At 37.6% G+C, this 19,725-nt stretch overlaps 1 protein-coding gene across 3 annotated transcripts in view; it reads right to left on the bottom strand.

Annotated features, from left to right (window-relative positions):
• The window catches only part of NAA25 (N-alpha-acetyltransferase 25, NatB auxiliary subunit), a 34,478-nt gene that overhangs the window by 9,251 nt on the left and 5,502 nt on the right, over positions 1-19,725 (bottom strand). For all 3 annotated transcript variants that reach the window (XM_062590498.1, XM_062590499.1, XM_062590500.1), the window contains exons 4-15: positions 19,048-19,166; positions 16,077-16,151; positions 15,121-15,228; positions 14,477-14,555; positions 13,517-13,628; positions 12,217-12,306; positions 11,693-11,862; positions 10,815-10,927; positions 7,527-7,734; positions 6,569-6,658; positions 4,886-5,066; positions 4,116-4,215 (exon numbers count right to left, since the gene is read on the bottom strand). In XM_062590498.1, coding sequence (XP_062446482.1) covers positions 4,116-4,215; positions 4,886-5,066; positions 6,569-6,658; positions 7,527-7,734; positions 10,815-10,927; positions 11,693-11,862; positions 12,217-12,306; positions 13,517-13,628; positions 14,477-14,555; positions 15,121-15,228; positions 16,077-16,151; positions 19,048-19,166 — 1,445 coding nt within the window. The remainder of the gene's footprint in view (positions 1-4,115; positions 4,216-4,885; positions 5,067-6,568; positions 6,659-7,526; positions 7,735-10,814; positions 10,928-11,692; positions 11,863-12,216; positions 12,307-13,516; positions 13,629-14,476; positions 14,556-15,120; positions 15,229-16,076; positions 16,152-19,047; positions 19,167-19,725) is intronic.

Raw genomic sequence — 19,725 nt, 5'->3', positions numbered from 1 at the left:
ATATATTTTTTGGGAGATGAGTTATTCAAAATATTGTTTCATTATAAGAAGTACTTTCAAGCAAAATAAATGTATCTCAGATTTTCTGGAACCAACTTGGATATGCATCACACATTACCACAACATCAATTAAAAAAATTACTCACACTTTTTTTTTTTTTTCCTCTTTTTTATTAGATTTTTGAATACAGTATCACAGGATATCATCACGCAGTGCATACACATTACAATACAATCTAGAAAACAAAGGAAACTGTCAGGGTCCGTAAGATAGTTTGCTTCCCCTCTGATGAAATGTAGCAGTACAAGGCACTCAACTGTATTCTACATCAGCCCAAGCGACCTCCAGAAGGAGGTCTGTATGATGAAGGAGCCCCAAACAAGCACTGTATTTTAATGAAAATTTCTAAATGTAGAGACAGAAGGAACAATTTATGCTCCCAGTGCAGAGTACTACATTTTACATCAGAATAACTCCATGAATGAAAAATTTTGGCAAATCAAACATTTTCTTCTGAATAAGATTATCGGATGCACTGAAGATAAAATGCACCAAAAAACCCTGCTAGTTAACTGTGTACTATACTAACAGACTCCACCTGCCTAGAAGGCTCTGAGAGACTAGAAGCTAGTACTCACAGATGAAAGCCACTATTTTTTTTTTTTTCAAAATAAGACGTGTCTTCTAGATAGCTCTTTCTTCCCCCGAGAAATTTGGTTATTTGCATTATATGAAAAAATATGCCAAATATTCAACAACATACCCTCTGTTAAACAGCCTTGCAGAGTTCATGTCAGGCTGCGGGACTGCGCTATGGGTGCTAATTCAACTGCATCGACGTGGCTTTTAAATCCCCATGGGACACGTTGGTGTTCTGTTTGCCTGCAGTATCTAGAGAAATTAAAGACGGACGGACAGAAGAAAATTAGAGAGATTACTCGTGATTCTGCATATTTAAAGGAGGACTATCTTGAACAGGATGAAGTTGCCTTTTAAGTATTGACCAAGTATAGCAACACTGCCTCTCTCTTTCCTGTCCTTGGCATCCTCTCTCAGAACAGAAACACTATGTCAGCACTGCACAGCATCCTGGATAACTGTTGCTCCTGGGACCTCTCTTAGATACAGTTCACTTCACTGCAGACTCTAGGCTTAGCAAGTCAGAAGGAAAATGTATTCAGCTGAAGTGATCAGTCTGAATCAGTAGCTATATTTTTAACGCCAGATCACTTCATTTAAACCCCAAGCTTCCTGTTTCAGGCAAAGTCCCATCCGCTCAATGCTGCAGGACATGTTCACTGTGTTGTACATTTAACTGGTATAGGAGATAGTCCAGTTATCTTAAACACCAACCTAGGGGGAGCAAGCAGCATCTGAAATCAGCTAAAAAGGTAACTTTTAAAGGACAGTCCCCCTTTAACACTGCAGTTAGATGCTGTTATGGGATTTGAATGGGAAGCTGATGTCAAGACCCTTGGCATGAAGGGGCAACCCCAGCAAAACCACAGAAGCAAAGAAACTGGTGGTAGATTCTGACCTTTTGGTACTGAAGACACATCTTAGGGTAAGGAACCCTTTTTTCCCCTGCTCTCTCCTTTCTTGATATGCCATCATCCTAGATGAGCAGTACTCTGAACTGAGCCTTGACCTCCTGCAATCTGCACCTCATGCTTGGTTTTAAGGACACCTGCAATTTGCAGACTTGTAAAGCTTTTGAGGTGTTTCTCATGAGAAACGACTTCAGGTGGTAATCACTGAGAGTGTCCAGGATATGCGTGAGATTGACTCTGCTACCCGAGAACAACAATGGCTCGTGGTCCTTTGGTTGCCACACTTTATCTCCAGAAGAAACATGGCACAAGTTGGTTCAGAGACATATCCTTGCCTTGAAGCACGAAGAATTACCTAACGCTGACTGTATCTATTTTTTTTTCTTTTTTTTTTTTTCCTCTTGCAATTCCAACCTTTTAAGATGTGGTAGTGAAGCAGGTCAAATCATTCAGGCACCACCTTCTCAGCATTTCTGGAACATTAGTGGAGTAGCAGTTTCTTGGCAACAGCACTTAAAGACCCACTGAGCCACGTTTTATCTGTGTACAGATGTTGAGCTGTGGAGACAATCAGTTCTTCTCTCCTGTTAGCACCATTATTATCATTCACATCAATATCCTTCTTCCAAGGTAGTGCTCAGAGGCAGTAATCACACCTGAAATTACCTCAAAGTGTTTTTCCAGGGAAAGATGATTTCTTGCTGCTTTATGTTGCAGTGCTCTCAAGCAGCTAAGTTGCATCTGGCAGTCTTCTCCGTTCACTTTTTTTCACTTTGCACAATGCAGTCAAATATTTTATTCAGACAGCTAATTCTAGGCATGCTTTTCATTAATACCCACCAAGTGACTTTCAAACAAAATTGACACCATTTACTTCTCATCAAAAATGGTAAGAAGCCATTACAAAAAATAGGTATGTAGGAAGAGAAAGCTGTTTGGATCCAGGCTTTCACTCCAGCACTCAGGAACCCAGAGCAAGTAGAATCAGTGCTTAAACAGCAAGTAATTGAGGGAAGCAGATGAGAGGAAGCTCCCAAAGCACCATTCATGTGCATCTCTGTGCATTCCCCTCCACATAGTAAAGCAGGTCACACTAACTCAGCATCTCTACCTTCCAGGGAAAGGAAAACATCCTGGAACAGGACAGCTGGTATCCTGTACACAGGAATAAACTAAGTTGCCAGAAGAGCAAGGGAATTACTGTGTTATAGGTACTATGTGAGCATCTTTATTGAGTACAGATAATCCCTTTGTTTTATCTAGTGCTGGGAGGGAAGGAAAGCAAGTTATAAGACTGCAAAGCCTTGGGAGCCTGCTTAGTGCATAAATGACTGGAAGAGTTGCAACTGGATTGCATCTTAGTTTCCTAACAAGTAAGAATCTTTTTTTTCCCCACCTACCTCTCACCAGTGATCAAACTTTGTAAAATATAAATATACAGCATATATTTCTTCTCCTCAGAATTGGACTGCCTTGCAAATTTGAGGGATGTGGACAAACATTATATCTACAGTTCCCTATGACAATTCTACTGAAAAATATAAATAGTCTAAGATTTCAAAAGATGTATCTTGTTCACCATTTTCTTACCTAGATCATTTTTCATGATTTCACAGAAATTTTGAGACAGCACTGATGTTTTCCCTATAAATGTATCAGAATGTACACCACAGTGTACCTTCCAAGTAAAATTTACAAGTACAGTTACTAATCAGCAAGCTACAATTATGCTAGATGTCTAGTTCATGGAGCATATTTTAAGAAGTACCTGATGTCTTAGGAATTCAGCTACTCTCCCTCACTATCACCTCCATTCTAGTTCTAAGCTTCTCAGCCAAATAGACTTTCTTTTAATTCACATCACTTTTTGATGTGAATTTGATAAAGCAAATAGTTCTCATTAGCACAAGACCAGCTTTTGCAATTTGACTCTATCACTTCAAAGTAAGGTCAAATCTCAAGCTCTACCTTCAGTAAAGCTGAGGCTTTCAAGAGTCATTTCTTTCCCCTTGCCTCTCACCTGAAATTCTTCCACCTTGTTCCTGCCTCTTTCACTACCTTTTACAATGATATACATTCCCCACCAGCCCTGAGTACTCAGGACAACTGTCACTGAAGTATGCTGCTTCAGTAATTGTAATACAAAGAACTTATATGTATGACCACAACACTTGAACATCCCTGGCTGCTGTATGGCTTTCTAAAATGCTAGAGGCTACAGCACCAGGACTTGTCTTTTGTGACATTGCATTTCACTTGGATTAGTGCATACACCATAATCTGTTCATTTAAAAGTAACCGCACGACTTTTGAGGAGTATTAACACTGACTTTTAAAAATAAAAACCTAGAAGCAAAGTCCCATACAGCAATACAATTACGATTTCTTGTAATGACAAACACAGGTTGAGTCAGCCTTTACTATAACCACAAAGTTGCATGTAGTATTCCTGTGTGTTATAACTCATTCCAGTCCCATAAACCCTCACATAGGGCACAGACTTCTGTAAGGCATCCTGACATAATTACTCTGTTACATGGACAGAGAGGTTTCTTTCAACTTACATCTTTCTGGTTGGAGTGGAAAAACCTGAGTGCAAAATTGCAGGATTGGGATGCAGCAGCATAATGGCCCAGTGACTCTGCATAGCGCGTCAGAAGATAGCTGCAACACAACACAGCGCAAGTCAGACATCAGCACCCAACACTTGAGAATCTCGAATTCCATCAAAGGCAACTTTGGCTACAGAAATGCAGCATACTTTAGCTTTTATGAAAAGTCTGGAGATTTAACAGATATATGCATATTTAAATTTAATCTTAATGAAAGGAATTCTTATTAAAAAAAAAAAAAAAAACCCAAAACAGGAAAGAGGGGCATGGAGTTCCTGCAACAATCTTGTTAATTGTGCAAGAGCTTTATTGAATTAGATACCCACAAATATGTTATGAACACATTACAGCTAACCAAGGGCATTTGGTATATTCATTTTACCTAGTGCTCCCAAGCTTTGCTGAGCAGTGACACAAACCAGAACACCAAGCTATGACTGACATCAACTTTTCTTGCAATTTCAGATTTCTTTCACAGAAGAAAAAAATAGATCCTTTGTAGTCAGTGCTCCCAACACCCAGAACAAACAAATGCTCCACTAGAAATGGAACATACTACAGTAGACTTAATGCAAGTGTGACTTGCAATTCTAAAACACTTTTTACACAACATCCTGTGAAAGTCTGATAATCTGTTAATTTTGAGAAGCAAAGGAAGTAGATCTCAGGACTGGTTCATGGAGGGTCACCTTGACCAATTATTCTCAGTATATACTACCCACCCGATGGTGTCGTGTTGTATGTGTTTTGCATCAAGGCTGGAATACAGTTCTGCAACAGGTTCGAATGCACCAAGTCTGCAGTAGATTCGAATGAGCAGCAATTTGAACTGAGCGTTAGAAGGACTATGAGATAGTCCCTCTTCTAAGAGGGTTAGGCACTGCCACACAGCCGTCTCTTCACCTAGTGACAAGGACACAGACAGGCAGGATTAGAGAGAGGTGTTGAACACCAGCAGCACAACTCACTCGGGCATCGAGCTTCTTTCCTCACGTCACACACCTCTCCCAAAACAGCCCCTTAAACATGCCCATTGAGTTCATCAGTCACCTTGCTGCCCTTAAACATAACACCTGGCCCAGCATTTCCATTGCTGTCTAAAGGAAAAGGCAGAGGAATAATTCTTCACAGGGAATATCCAGCTCACATCTGTCACAGAGCAAAGCCATGCGTGGCCACCAGCAGAAGTAAATTTCCATAACAGGTCCTGGGTTGTTCAAGATTTCTATCTTGTAACCACAGAGCACTCCCAAGCATTATGGAAGAGACCATCCCAGAAAGAGGAATTCAAGAGCCTGTGATGCTCCACTGGTGACCTCCCAAGAACCTATGAGGGATTTACCCAAGTTAAAGACTTAACTTTCTTCCAGAAGGACAAAGCCATAACTGACTGGTGCACAGGCAGGAATTAAAACAGTGCTCAAGGACACCCATCACTGGAGGCAGACTACACATATAGTATAGCAGGGTGGGCAGAGCAAGTGTGTAATCCAGAATATTCACGACAAGGCAGCAGATCCGAGCAGAAGCCCTAGTAGCAGAGGAGTCAAAAGATACAGTATGACATTGAGGGAAAAACACCCTCAAAACGCATCTGATATCAGAAGGGATTTGGCAGAAGAATGTGTGCAAAGGAATAGAAAACATCTGCATAGAAAATGCAGGACAAACTTCCGAGCACATACAGCACTGAGCTGGAACAGTCGCCAGCAAAGATCTGCCAGGACTTCACAGATATTAACCAGAAAAAATTAAATCTCTTTAGGTCAGAAAGTGAGAATTGGCTCAAACGCCAACTGCACAGAGGGACTCCTACAATACCTCCAAGTGAGAAAAACGGAAAGCTATGGGACTAACAAGCTATTCCACACACACTGGCCACAGGGGCACAGTCTCCCTATCAGAACCATGCAGGATGGTGCATCCAGTTTGAACCACACACTGTTCACACAACTGTCAAGACTCTTCTCCCCAGCAAACTAATGTCCCATCTGCTTCATTTATTTTATTCTGTCCCCAAAATCCATTTTTTGTTTCAGTTGGTAAGCTGAGGCAGAAACCATGCCTTCCTACAGAACCATAAAGCAATAAGCAAACTACTCAGGATAAATAATAAGCAATGATTACAGATACATCGCTCTGTTAAATCGTCAAATGATAAAAATTACACGGGAGAAATACTATTTGTAAATCACAGATAAAAACAGATCTAAGAGGAAAAAAATAATCTCCTGCTCTGGAACAGCCAACTCATAACAGAGAACTCCATGGGATTTGGCAGTGACGTTTTGTCCAAACAGACAGACATGTATGTCAGAAGAGAGCAGGACTTGATCATCCAGGTAAGAGCAGGTATGAACAAAACACTAGTTGGGATTAAGACAGATACAATTTTAGGAACATACCTTCCTCTAGCCACAGATCAAGCAGCAAGTGAACTGCAAGCAGGCAGTAATAATCTGAAAATTGCAACTCAGTTTTCAAACAAGATTTCCCTGAAAAGAAAAATAAAGTCACCCTTGAACTGCACAGTTAAAACGTTTCATACAACAGTGCTGTTAGCTGGTTTCTTACATTGCCACCATTATTAAATGATATAGTTGTCAGGCAGATAATAATCACAGTTTATTTATAAAATACGTAATTTTCTTAAAAAGTGAAACAACTGTAAATATAAATATAAAAAATAATGTTGCATTTCTTTGTTTATTTTGGTTTCAGTTCTTTCTGTTTGAAGTGCTTGACCGGCACATTCTGTTTTGTCTCAAATTCCCTAGCTCTTTTGTGCTTTATTCAGACTCCAAAGAAAAATGTTGAATAAAACCCAAAGCTTTGCAAATTCTTCTTGCACTAAAGATTTTGAAAAAATATACATACATGCGCGCGCGCGCACACACACACATATATGTAAGAACACAACTGAATCTGGACCACTTTATATGCTAACAGTTGCTAGAGGAAAAAAAGAGATTCTTTTACAACTGCAAGATGTATAAATAAATATTATTGCCCCTGTATTTGTCCCAAGTAGACCTGTAACAAACTGGTTTTGTTTAAAAGGTCAGGCAATTTTGCCAAACTTACGATGCAAATATACCACTTAAAGATAAATTAGACATTCCAGAACAGATTAAGATAGGCAATTAAAAATAAACCAAACTAAAAGGAAACTCATTGGTAAGACCAAGGATGTTACCGTACAAGAGAAGCTAAAACATTATCTAGCTGAGTCACTGGTGCTTTGCACCAGTAACAACACTGGCCACAAGAGCTTGTGTTGTTCCCTCCCTCCAGAAAAGCTTTGAATCCTGCTCACAAGTAGTAGGAAAGGAACTGCAACATTAGCTTCAACACTCTTCTCACCAAACTGCAATCCATGGCGGTATCTTAACATCAGTTCCCGGACCACAGTCAGCTTCTGTTTCTTATCCATGGCATGATAGATACCAAGCAACCTTGAAAGCTGCACCACACACAAGTGTTGCTGCAGGGCTTTGATATCATCTGGTAGTGCAATTTCGTTCTCTGCCCTTGCTGACAGAGGGATTACTTCCAGCAACTGACTGATGAACTGAAAGAGAAACACCAGAGTTAAAATTCTGCAAGACATATGGGGCTGCACAAACAAAAAGCATCCTTTCCTCCCTCAAATTGAAGAAGAATGAGGCCGTTAAGTCAGTATCAATCTGGAAGTTGCACTCTAATCAGTGGTTAAAGAGCTTGTTCCAAATTTTTGTCTGCTTTTTAATAAAAGTGGTGAGCACAGAGTTATGATTTTAGCTCAATAGCTTTTAGAAAGTTCCACCAAACAGATGGAGGAAAAAAAAATCCAAACAATATTCACAAAAAACCTCCAGTATGTTGACATGTCAGGGACTTTTTAAAGCACCTTTTAACACTCACAGTAGTTAACATATGCAACTGAAATAATTAGTTACCAAAAAGCTTAACGGCACAATTAAAGGAAATTACGGTTTGCACAAGCTATTAAATTTTCTCTCAATCCTGACACTGTGTTGAAGCCAGTGAGGTCATCACCTGTGATTAATAAGTTATTTCTTGAATTAAGTTGTCAGAATATCAGCCTCTCACTGTTTACAGTTTTAATAGGCACCACCAGAGTTCTAACAACACAGTCAAGACTGAATAGAGTTTTATTGCTGCCCGAAGAGTCAACCAAGTTAACAAAGTCAACTGCATCAAACACATACCCTAGGAAAAAAGATGTGATAGCTAGGTAAAAGCTCCATGCACAGCAACTCCAGTTCTCCCAGTCTTTGATGGAGACTTTGCTGGCAAATATTTTCAACTTGACCAGAGTTTTACCAAGCTGGGCAAGGTCAACCTAATCACTCAGCTGCATATTCCAATCTACCCTGCCAAGAAGTCAAGACTGATGCCATTACAGCAATTATTTCTGAAATACCTGCAAGTGTCTAATGGCCCTACAAGATCACCCCATTCTTGACCACCGAACTAAAACATTGTTCACAGCTCTTAAAATAAATATATATATACAAATATACATATATATATATACACACACACACACACACATATATATATATATATATGGCACTTCACAGCCTCAGTTATAGTGTCAGCCTGGAGACAGACAGCTTCTATTTTGCTATTAGTAGTAAAGATGGTAGTTCAAGTACTATTCCTTGTGCTTGAAGGTGCATATAAAAATCACAATGTGCAGCCTGGGCAATAAAGCCTATCCTGCTGCAGTAGGCTTTTCTTCTGTTTTCTCCACATCCTTAACCAAAACCAGCAAATATGCTACACAATTAAAAAGCTCTGCATTCGAGACAGCACTTCGACTTTGCTCCCATTTTTCTCTCCTATTCATTTCCCAGTGATATTCCCAACATGAGTCCTCACTGAAACATACACCAGTATTTCTGAACAGCCTCACTTGTTTTAGAGTTCATAGATCCTAAACAAATGGCTATGAGAAGAGAACTGACTTGCCTTTATTCCACTTGCTGTGGACAGCTGCAAGGGAAGAGTATAACTGCTCCATCACTTAGTTACTTCAACATTTGTTGCTGTGCAACAAAAATTTATCTAAGCTAACCTATTTTCTTAAAGTAGATTAAAAGACCTACAGAAAGCTTTAGCAAATACATTTTTCCTTGGTAGATCTAAAAAGATATGACACTAGTCATTTTGAAAGTGCCTTTCAAGTAGGTTTTCCTAGTAGAGTTGTCCAGGATGTGAATTAAAAACAGTGACAGTGGGGGAAAAAAAGGCTTCCAGAAATTTAAGCTAGTATAAACAACAAAATACACCTCAATTGCATATGTATTCCCCCTCTTTTCATATATACCTTCCCTGCTGAAGATTTAGCTCTTTCCTGCTTCTGCTTTTATAAAGCACTCTTACAGCATGCATCACAGTTTAAACCATTATATGTTTTCTTAAATATTCCCTTTGAATTCTTTTCATCTCCCTGCTTAGCACTTAAGAGTTGCTGCATTGTTCCCATATACTGAAGTTAATAATAAAAAAAATTAAATAAATAATAAAAAAATCCCCACTCATCTGCACTTTAACACCACTTATCTCCTCGGCCGCATTAAGCTGCAGATGCATGCTACCAAGAAAGAAAATAGCCACACACTGGAAAGGCCTTCTAATACAATGTTGATTCAGTGAATCAACAACAATTTCAAGGCCAGTCAGAAAATTTTTACAGAATTTACTCAAATTCAAGCTGTTTACAAGCACTGGAAAATGCCTGTTGCCTGAACTATTAGTATTAAATATAATTAATTTTTCCCTCAGATTAAGAATTAGTTTCCTGGAAAGTTAGAATTGAGTCCTGAAGCATTGAAGAAGTTTAAGGGTTACATTAAGAGATATGTCTGGAAATGGTGATACATCTAATACTGATCACACTTGTTGCCAGCAAGGAAAAGAACGTGCCTTTCAACTTAAAGCATCAGCAGCAATCCATATATGCAAGGGACACCATCATTGTTATTAGTGAAGTTGGAGGAAGAGCTGCATTAGCAGTAGGGGAATATTCCTTTTTTAATAAAGAGAACAGCACTATCTGTATTTTGTCCACAAATATTTTAGCAGCAGCCCCTGCCTGATCCAGCATTCTCTCTCTAGCCCAACCCAGCTCTGATATTTTACACAATGGCTTAGAAAAACAATGGGTGAGTGACAGGATTCCCAGCTGCTGAAGTCATTCAACAAGCTGTTCATGACGCTGCAAAGTCTTTTCAATCAGAGAGAGCTTGTTTCAGGGAGAGGTTCTGGAAGTTACAGCTGGTCTCTTGCTCACCTCTTGACCATTATCAATCCATCCGTTTTTCAATGCTGCAGCAGAGAAACTGCTCAAAAAAACCCGATGCCTTGAAATGTCAATAAAAAGGCCAAATGAATACTGCATCTTGGTTTGAGACTTTATAAGATCAAACCTATAAAAGCCTCCAGTAAAAATCCCTCAACAAAATTACTCAGAGAATTCAGATATTCATTATGTTTTCTGCAGCGCAAGTTTTCAGAGTTTCTAATAAAGCTGACAATTTTGTACTGCCAGCCTTTTAATATGACCACTAGATGTCTTAAGTTAAAGGGATCAGTCTGAAAAAGCTCTGCAGTTCTTCCCACCATTTCTTTATCTTTCCTTACCTTTGTATATTGGCTGGATGGGAGGAGATCCACAAATACTTTGAGATCAGTAAAACAGCAGGGTTTGTCCCCAAATTTTTTGAAGTACTGGAACATTAGCTCTTCTGGATTACCTAGCAAAAAGATCAGTTCATTTTATTAAATGCTTGATTAAAAGCTGAACCTGTCAAATCACTATGAGAAATCTTCAGTAATGCATTTTTTTTTTTGCTTTGAGATTAGTGATTTACAAAATGGATAACTGCACTACTGCAGATTTTAACAGAGGCTCAATGTTTGGTAAACAAGGACACATGGGGGAAAAAACCCAAGAGCTTCATTCAAGCTACTTCAGCAGATAACAGCTCAGCAAAACAGGCATGCATACATAGTTTCTGCTTATCCAATAGTAATTTATTTTTGGATGTAAATATAAAAAGAACAGTCAGTAGCAAAGATTTTCCTCTAATCATATTCCCTCCTTCACTGACTCCTCAAATGTGGTTTCTAAATGTGAGTTTTTAAAAATGAATTCTAGGATTATTGGGTGATTTTCCTCTTGAGTTTTTATCAGAGATTACAGCTAAACAGCAAGACTGACTTTCTACAAAAGCAGTGTATCAGCAATGCACTTTTCACTGCAAAATCACTGACTGTATGCTCCTACAGCCAGTAGGTGCTTTGGAAAATTTCTCTTACACACCCTGCAGCAGTTTAGAGTTACTTGATCTTCTTCAGCGTGGTGCCTTCTAATACTTTTAAAGTTCTTCATAAACCAAACAGTGCATACATTTTCATAACAGGCATTGGTAAGTCATTGAGTTAAATGCAAAAATCTTGTTCCAAGTTTGTGTTCTCTCCCTAAAATATTAAATCATCATCCAGTTAGTGGCTCTTACCTAGTTTATGTTCATCATTACAACCTCTGTCTCTCAAACGTCTAATCAGCTCCAGTTTAGCTAAATACGGTCCCCGAAGAGGCCGAGAACTCTTAGATTCTTCTGTTATTCTCTCTTCTATAAATTTCACAGCTTGCTCTATAGAATAGTGTACCTCTCCTTCCAAAGAGCTGTGCAATTGAAGAGAGAAAAAAAATTCTATGACTTTTCCCATTCCTAAGGTATTAACAACATTTACTCAGCATACTCTCAAAATGTTCTTAAGGAAGTCTGGCTTGATTCTCCATTCAATTACCATGAAAAGTATGACCTGGAAGAGCTCTACAGTGTCTAGGCCACTATTTATACAGTGGTTTCCAGCAGCCTATTGACAGCCTACAAAATCAAGTAGGGAGAAAACATCATTTTGGGCCTTATGTCAGAAAGTCAAAGATGCAGACAGCATTATATTGAATATGTGAAGGTAAACATGGTTCTTTTTAGCACAAAAGAAAGACAAATCCCCCACAAAACAGTTAACTTACTGCTCTTCTTCAAGTGGTGGCATCCAGGATTCATCAATGAGTTGAAACACAGAATCAAAGTAAGTAATATAAAACTGCCAATCATCTGAGCTAAAACAAAAATAAGGCATGGAACAAAGTTTAGGAAAATGCCAGTACTGTAACTCACTCATAAAACTGCATAAAAAAGGATAGCACATATGAAGATTACAGAAAAATAACTGCAATAAGAATCATTTTCCAGTGACAAGGTGTAACATCTAAAAATAATGCAATCATCCTGAATTTCTTGAAACATATCAAGGTACATAATTTCAATAAAAAGTTGAAGCAAGTTGCTAATTCTCCTTTTTGCATTTATAATTCTCCTTTTTGCATTTATAATTCTCCTTTTTGCATTTATAATCCAAGCAGAAGACATAGCTCAAGCTTATCTCCATAAAAACAGTAAGACAGGAGATGTTTCAGAAGCTCAATTGTCAGAGCAATTTAAGGCATTAGAGAAAAGGACATGCCAGAAGTAAAATGTAAGCTGAAAATGTCTTCATGCTAGTTTTAAGCATATTGCAAGTGTTGTGAGGCATCCCTCCCCCATTTCACTTTTACGTGTCCTGTAAAGCAAATGCTTGTTTTCCTGTCTTCCATGGCAAATGTATTTAACAAACACACAGTATTATGAACAGCTCCTTATAAGAGGAAAACTTTTTACTCTCTCCTTGAACAGATGTTGCAGATAGGACTTCCTAATCTTTAAGGCTGCTTTTTACTTTTTGTTTAGGATTAAGGCGCTGTTAAAAAACAAAAAACTACAACAAAAAAACCCTTTTGACAGTTCCATGACACAGATCTGATTATGCTGGTATGTTCTGTTCTAGTGCATCTGTTCAAAGCATTAAATGCATTTCCCAGAAGGAAGTTTGGCCAACTGAGAAAAATGGAGTTCCAGGAAATAAAATGTAAATGCAGTTCCCATCTTTCGCCACTCCAAGAACTGCAGCTGGACATCCAGAATAACTTTTAGAAATAAGGAGGGAAACAAAAGTTTATTGTTTGAACATATCACTAAAAGTCAGCAGACCTTCAAAGAGAAGGAGCTACAGCCGTGACATCGACTCTGTGTGACCTCCACCATGTCTCTATACCACTTTTTTTCTCCTTTTCCCTCAGGCCTTGGAGTATAAATGCTTGGAAATGCTTTGAGAATCTCTGATGTTACTCTATTTTAACTACCCTTTATAAAAGCCACTAAACAGGCAATTCACAACCAGCCAGGAATTCCTCCTTGATTCCTTTTAAGAGAATTGCAGAAATCTCAACTCACTTTTTCAGCAGCAGCCTTCTAGACAGCGCATTGCACTCAGGCCACCTACACAGCTTCTTGTACATCGCCATGCATTTGTTCTCCCGGCTTTGGAGCTCACTTGTCAGTTTCTCTAAATTAAAACAGAAGCACAGTTTTATTTAATCCACTGTTTTCTTTCACTTCTGAACAAAGCATCTTATTATAGCCAAGGGTGCAAAGCAGTAAATGTAAGACAGTAAGAGAGAGGCCCTCAAAGGATGGAAAGGCCAGAACGAGTAGTAAAAATATTGCTAAACTGCATGATAAATCACTGACATTTTAACATCCTGCAAACTGTAGAGCAACAGTGCTAGAAATTAAGGTTTTAGCCAATATATAGTTGGAGAATCAGCATTTAATTGTGCTGAGGTTTGCTATCTAACTACAGTAGAATTAGAAACATCTTGACACATCAGTACTTATTTTTGAACAGGCGAGAGTTCTAAGCACAGAATCAATACAGAAAAAAAATAGTTGTCTCCTAGTACGTGCAGAAAGTAAGAAAGCTACAAACAACAAACTACAATCCACTCAGTTCTCTTCAGAAGAAAACCTTCATCTTCTCTCTGAAAACTCTTTTCTTTAAAAGCATCATGTTGAGTGTAGAACAGAACAGAATCCTATGGAACTCTTCATAGCCCAGTGCCTTTAAGCTAGGCATGCAGCTAGGATGGTAGCTAAAAAGTAACATATTACTACTTTGTTACTGAAGATAAATATAATGCTGCAAAATTAATCAGTCAATACAACATATAAATACCATAAGCAGCTGAGTAAAAACAACACGCACAAGAGCACTTCCACTATTTGCTTCGGTGTGGTACTCAGAGCTAGAGTAGCTTTTTTTTTTTTTTTTGTAACCAGAAAAAAAAAATCTTTAAGCAAAGCAAAGAGCTGCTGCTCCTCCACACAGCTGTGATTATCGACAGATTAAGTTACCTCCCAGTTTTCCTCTCACAACATCTAAGGCTTCCTGATACTTCTCCAAACGCTCCAGAATCATGTAGTAAAGTTCAACCTTAAAAGAAAGATTAGACTGCAGTGAAATTTGCTAGTAAAACAATATACAGGAGCGCCAAGAAATAAACTGGTTTGTGCTACAATCATTAGAAATAGGAGAAAGCTAGGACTGCATAGCTATCTTTAGCATCCAGCAGGGTGTAACATTCAGAAATGTAGGTCTTTTTTCCATTCTTAGTCCTAAAGTTTCTCTTGAGGCCTTCCAGGGAGCAAAATCAAGTACTTCACCAGTCAAATCAAATACCAGAAAATTCCTTGGTCACACTCTTGCAAATCCCTCTCAACCCTCTGTTCTTAGTTTTTCTTTTGTCCCATTCCATTCACATTTACTTTCAGAACATTACTTATTATTTTAAAAGATATTAAATAGTAATAATGAATAATGATATATCCATATATATCTCGTATCATGACAGATATGATGTGTGTATATATGGATACATATATGATATACCATAGCCACATATATAAATAATATCCAAGACAGTAGCCAACTTCCTTTAATACTACATTCCTCCTCTCAATAACATTCAGGTCAAGTTGAAAATATCTATAAGTCTTACTTCAGCCTCAGCTTCGATCTTATCCTCTTTCACCATTTTTTCCACCATTCTTTCAGCTAGGGGCAAAAACATTGTCTTTGAGAGGTTTTCATCCTGTGCGGAAATAGACTAAGGAAAAGAAGAATTATTCTAACAGCACATCAGCTTCGTGTTGCCCCACTTGCTGCTTTTTTCCCCATTAGAAGAAGGATACCAAAACAAAGTCCTTCAATTCCACACCAAACCATGCATTTAGAGATGCCACCTGTCCCATGCAGAGAATGACCATTCCTATATAGGCAGCAGTAAAACTACTGAAAATACTCACTCTTGATTACATTGTCCAAAGACTTGTGTAACTAGGCACAAAATGCGCATGGCTATAGCTCAGTACTTCAATGTAATTAATGTAAATGACGTAATTAATGCCTCCGTGCTTATCTTTTGCTTGACCAATATTTTATCAGGCTGTTTGGATTAGTGCCTAAAATTTCTCTCTCAACTAACAACAGCACAGCTAATCTGCTATCTAGTACTGAGGAGTTTCTGTAATCTGAAAAAAAAAAAATGCTGAGTTTAGAGCTTTCTTTTTTTCCCTCCTAGAACCTTTATAATCTAGCTACAGACAAAAATAGTTCTGAGCTAAGGAGCTGCAGATATTATTTGGAAAAATCAGCACTTATTTATTAGTTCTTTAACTAAACCAAAATAAACAGATAGTAGGCTACTGGAATAAATAGGTTGTTTAATAAATGTGGTAAGGCAGACTGGTTAAGCTGCATTAAAAACACCACAGCATTCATTCTGGATGATGGCAATGATGCTGCTTAAGGAAGGCTCGGTTCTCTCCCAGCATCATACATAAACAGTTCAAATTGATACTTTATCTAAAATACCTGCAGTATTTGCTCAAAACATTTCTATGTTTGCACCATACAAGCAGCAAAAGACAAACTCATTTGCAACACTGTACATACCTGCATAATCAGGCTCATCACAGACCAAAAATAGTATGGATTTTTGGGTACAATTTTATAAAGTGCCATTCCAGCCTGAAAAATAAAAGACAAATTCATCATTTCTAAAGCGCATCTGTTTTAGCTTTCACAACACACTGCAAGCTAAGCAGCAAAGACAGCAGCCAACCACTCACAATTAGCAACTAGATGGGAGGATTTTAATCAACCTGCAAACCCTTCCATCCTAACATGTATCATTAAAGAAGAAATGGAAGGTGAAACTGTTTCTCTTTCATAGATTATCATATTTTGAGTAGTTCTGACAAGGCATGGCAATGAGCACGTGCACATATGATTGCCTGAACAGATGATAGCTTTAATTAGAAGTGGTAACATCAACAGGAAGCAGGAGAACTGTTCTTTAAGAGTCAGGGGCATGTTTCCAGTTCTAATTTTCACTAGCATACTCAGTCAGCACTAAAGGCACACCAAAGCACATGCCTTGTTCATGTAAAGGACTGACCTGCAACATTTGTATACATACACAGATACCTGAAACACAAGCCCACCTAAGTTTGCAAAGCAGTGGTTAAACAAAGACTGAGCCTTTCTTTAGCTTGGTTATATCAAAGCGGAGTCAAAGCATTCAAGATTCTCAACACAGAAATAATTCTTATTCATGCATTTCTCTCACAGATTTGCAGTGCTTGTATACAACAGAGGATAACATTTTTACAGCTAATTAGTGAGAGTAGGATACTACATATAATACAATCGACTACCACAGGAAGATTTCTCTTCATTTGTATAAACTTTTGTGCCAATTTTATGGTTGCAATCTTAGTTTGCATATTCCAGTACTTTCAGCTGAAATAGTCAGAAGGCTGAAGTTTACTTTCACTCTTCAATTACTTAATATCTGTGCACGACTTGCACCTCTTCAGCACTTGCCTTAACGCTTAGGTCAATTCAGAACATCCTATCTCTGACCATGTCCGATTTAATTTAATAGGATATAGATCTGTATATTTTAAATGTACAAAAGGTCAGTTAAATATTAAATATTGTTACTGATGTAAGATTGGTATTTTTCCATTCATGGTTGTAGACAAGAGTACTATTACTGAACAGTCAAATGCCTCTGAAGCTTACACTGCCATATGAAGCTAGTAACAGAACACAACATAGGGGTCTGAAGAAAAATAGAATCTCTTAAGTGTACTTCCATTAGAGAAAATTACTCAAAACCTGAAGGTTTGAGGGGTGGGTTTAGGGATTACTCTTTTTTCTTTTTTTTTAAATAAAAAGAAAACTTTTTATAGCTTCATAGACCTTTCAACCCTACTTTAGCTAAACTATGACTGTAGCACTATTCAGTTTTAGATGGCCCTATGCTGACATCAGTGATCTCAGATTCCTGAGAATTTCTGAACTCTGAAATACAAAGAGAGAGCTGAGTGCTTGCTCCTTTTGAAGTCAAAGTCTTAAAAACAGAATATATGGACAGAAATACTTAGAATTACAAATTTTATCAGGAAAACTTATGGTACTAACTTTCTCAGATAACTTAAACCAAAAAGTTATGTTGTTATTATTTTCATATTATCAAGCACAAAGTTTAGTTAAAGTTAGGTTTGCTGCAATCAGCAAAAGGAAAGTCCCTATTTAAGGCATTAATTACAAGTAGATCTATAAGGAAATCTTTAAAGCTGCTACATAAAAAACAAATAAAATAAGTAAAAAGTTGAGATTTAAACCAATATCAAACAGGCCTTTAACACAGCATCTCTGAAAATTCTTGTTTCTGCATAAGTGAATTATCAGATATAAAATCACTCTACTCCATGCAGAGCTATGAACCTGATTTCTTTTAGGCTATGAAAATTAACCTCATTTTTTTGGATATTCAGCTATACCAAACAAGAATAATCCATGGCCTTCTACATTAGGCTCCAGCTTTGTGCTGAGATATATATTATGTTGTTAATGATAATCATGTAATTTGATGTTATATCATTGTTTATGTAACGCCACAACCTACTAGGTGTAGGATACAGTCGTTAAGACTGTAGATTCATGCTTTCTTTTCGGATAATTTAAATATAACTAATCCCAAAAAGCAACTCTCAACTGGCCAATTAAGGACCAGACTTGAGATCAGCTATATAATAATATTGCATATTTTAACCTCTTTCTTAATAAACTGACACGAAATTTAACAGGGTGACATACTATGTACATCAATAACTTTGCCTCCATCTACAGTTTGAACTAAAGCAGTTTACAAGTTGAACTGGAATAGAAAACAACACCATTGCTCAATATATTCTTTCTGCTATTCAGACCAGATTTCAAGTCACCTTAACACAGCAGGAATGACAGGGAGTTTAGAACTTATTTTCTTGGCTCTGTGTGCTTTTTTATACATAAGAGGGAGTGCGCACGCTTTGAAAAGAATCTTCCATTTATAGGCATTCTCTTGGCACCTAATTTGGAAAGGATGAAAACAAAACTAACCAGCAAGACACTGCACTGCCGACTGAAAAGCAAGACCTACTTAGAAGTGCTTTTACTTTTTCTCCGCTGAATTACAATCTGTATAAGCCTAACTATACGTTAGATTCCAGCAGTAAGAATTAGGGCAAGATTTCTCTTTTAAGGAGTATCAAATTTGAAAACATGGATCAGGAGATCTTGCTAGATCTTTTTGTATATATTCCAGAATCCCTTTATCATGCACTGCCTTGTAAGTAAACATTGTATTGCCCAATACAGATCGACAGAAAGCTCATGTCCCAAAACAACTAACATGTCCTATTAGTTAATATATGCACACAAAAAACATCATTCTAGCTCATGTAAGGAAAATGAAACATTTGTCTTCATACAACTCAACCCACAGTGGTCTTTTTAAACAGTAACAGTATGATATAAAAAGAAAATCCAAGTGATACCTAAAAACGAGCAAAACACAAATTGGTGATTGTACCTGTTGCATCTTCTTGTACTCTCCCACCCTGGCATATGCCATGAAGAGATGAGAGTGATACTCTTCACTGTTGGGAACCTTCTTTACAGCTGCCTCATAAAGTTTAGTTACCAGCTCCGCTAAAGCAAAAGCAGATGCTTAGGTTAAGATATATTTGGGATAAAGTTTAAAGAGCAGCTATCTCGAGATAGCATCAGAGATACTCTGAAGAGTAATCTAATTAGGCTCATCAAAAACAGAAACAGTACTTTCTCCCAGGATCCCAAGTGCTACAAATGGTAGTCAAAGGAAGAATGTATTTCAAATAATACATACAGAGTTAACAGCAGCAACTGAACTGCTTGGAAATAATTCTAAGTCTTTGCTTCAGCAAGTTTATCTATTTTGGATCATTAAATTGAATCAAGACTTGTATTCATGCCAGACTACCCTACATGAATTACATATCAAAACATTGAACATTTTCAGAGCTTAATATCAAATCAGTTGCTCTTATCACAGGTTTGTCTATGTTCCACATATCTGTTATTTCCCAAATGTCTATTTTAATATTCTTAAAAAGCAAAATATTTCATAATATATTAATATAGGTCCTTCATAACTAAATACTTAAGATACTATGATATGCAAAACTTATCTTTCCCTCCTTCAAAAAGAGTCTTTTTCCTCTTACACATA

This window comes from Rhea pennata, chromosome 17 (assembly GCF_028389875.1).
Source record: "Rhea pennata isolate bPtePen1 chromosome 17, bPtePen1.pri, whole genome shotgun sequence".
Taxonomy (NCBI): domain Eukaryota; kingdom Metazoa; phylum Chordata; class Aves; order Rheiformes; family Rheidae; genus Rhea; species Rhea pennata.
Note: the sequence above shows the minus strand (reverse complement) of the source record. Positions and strands in the feature narration are given on the sequence as shown.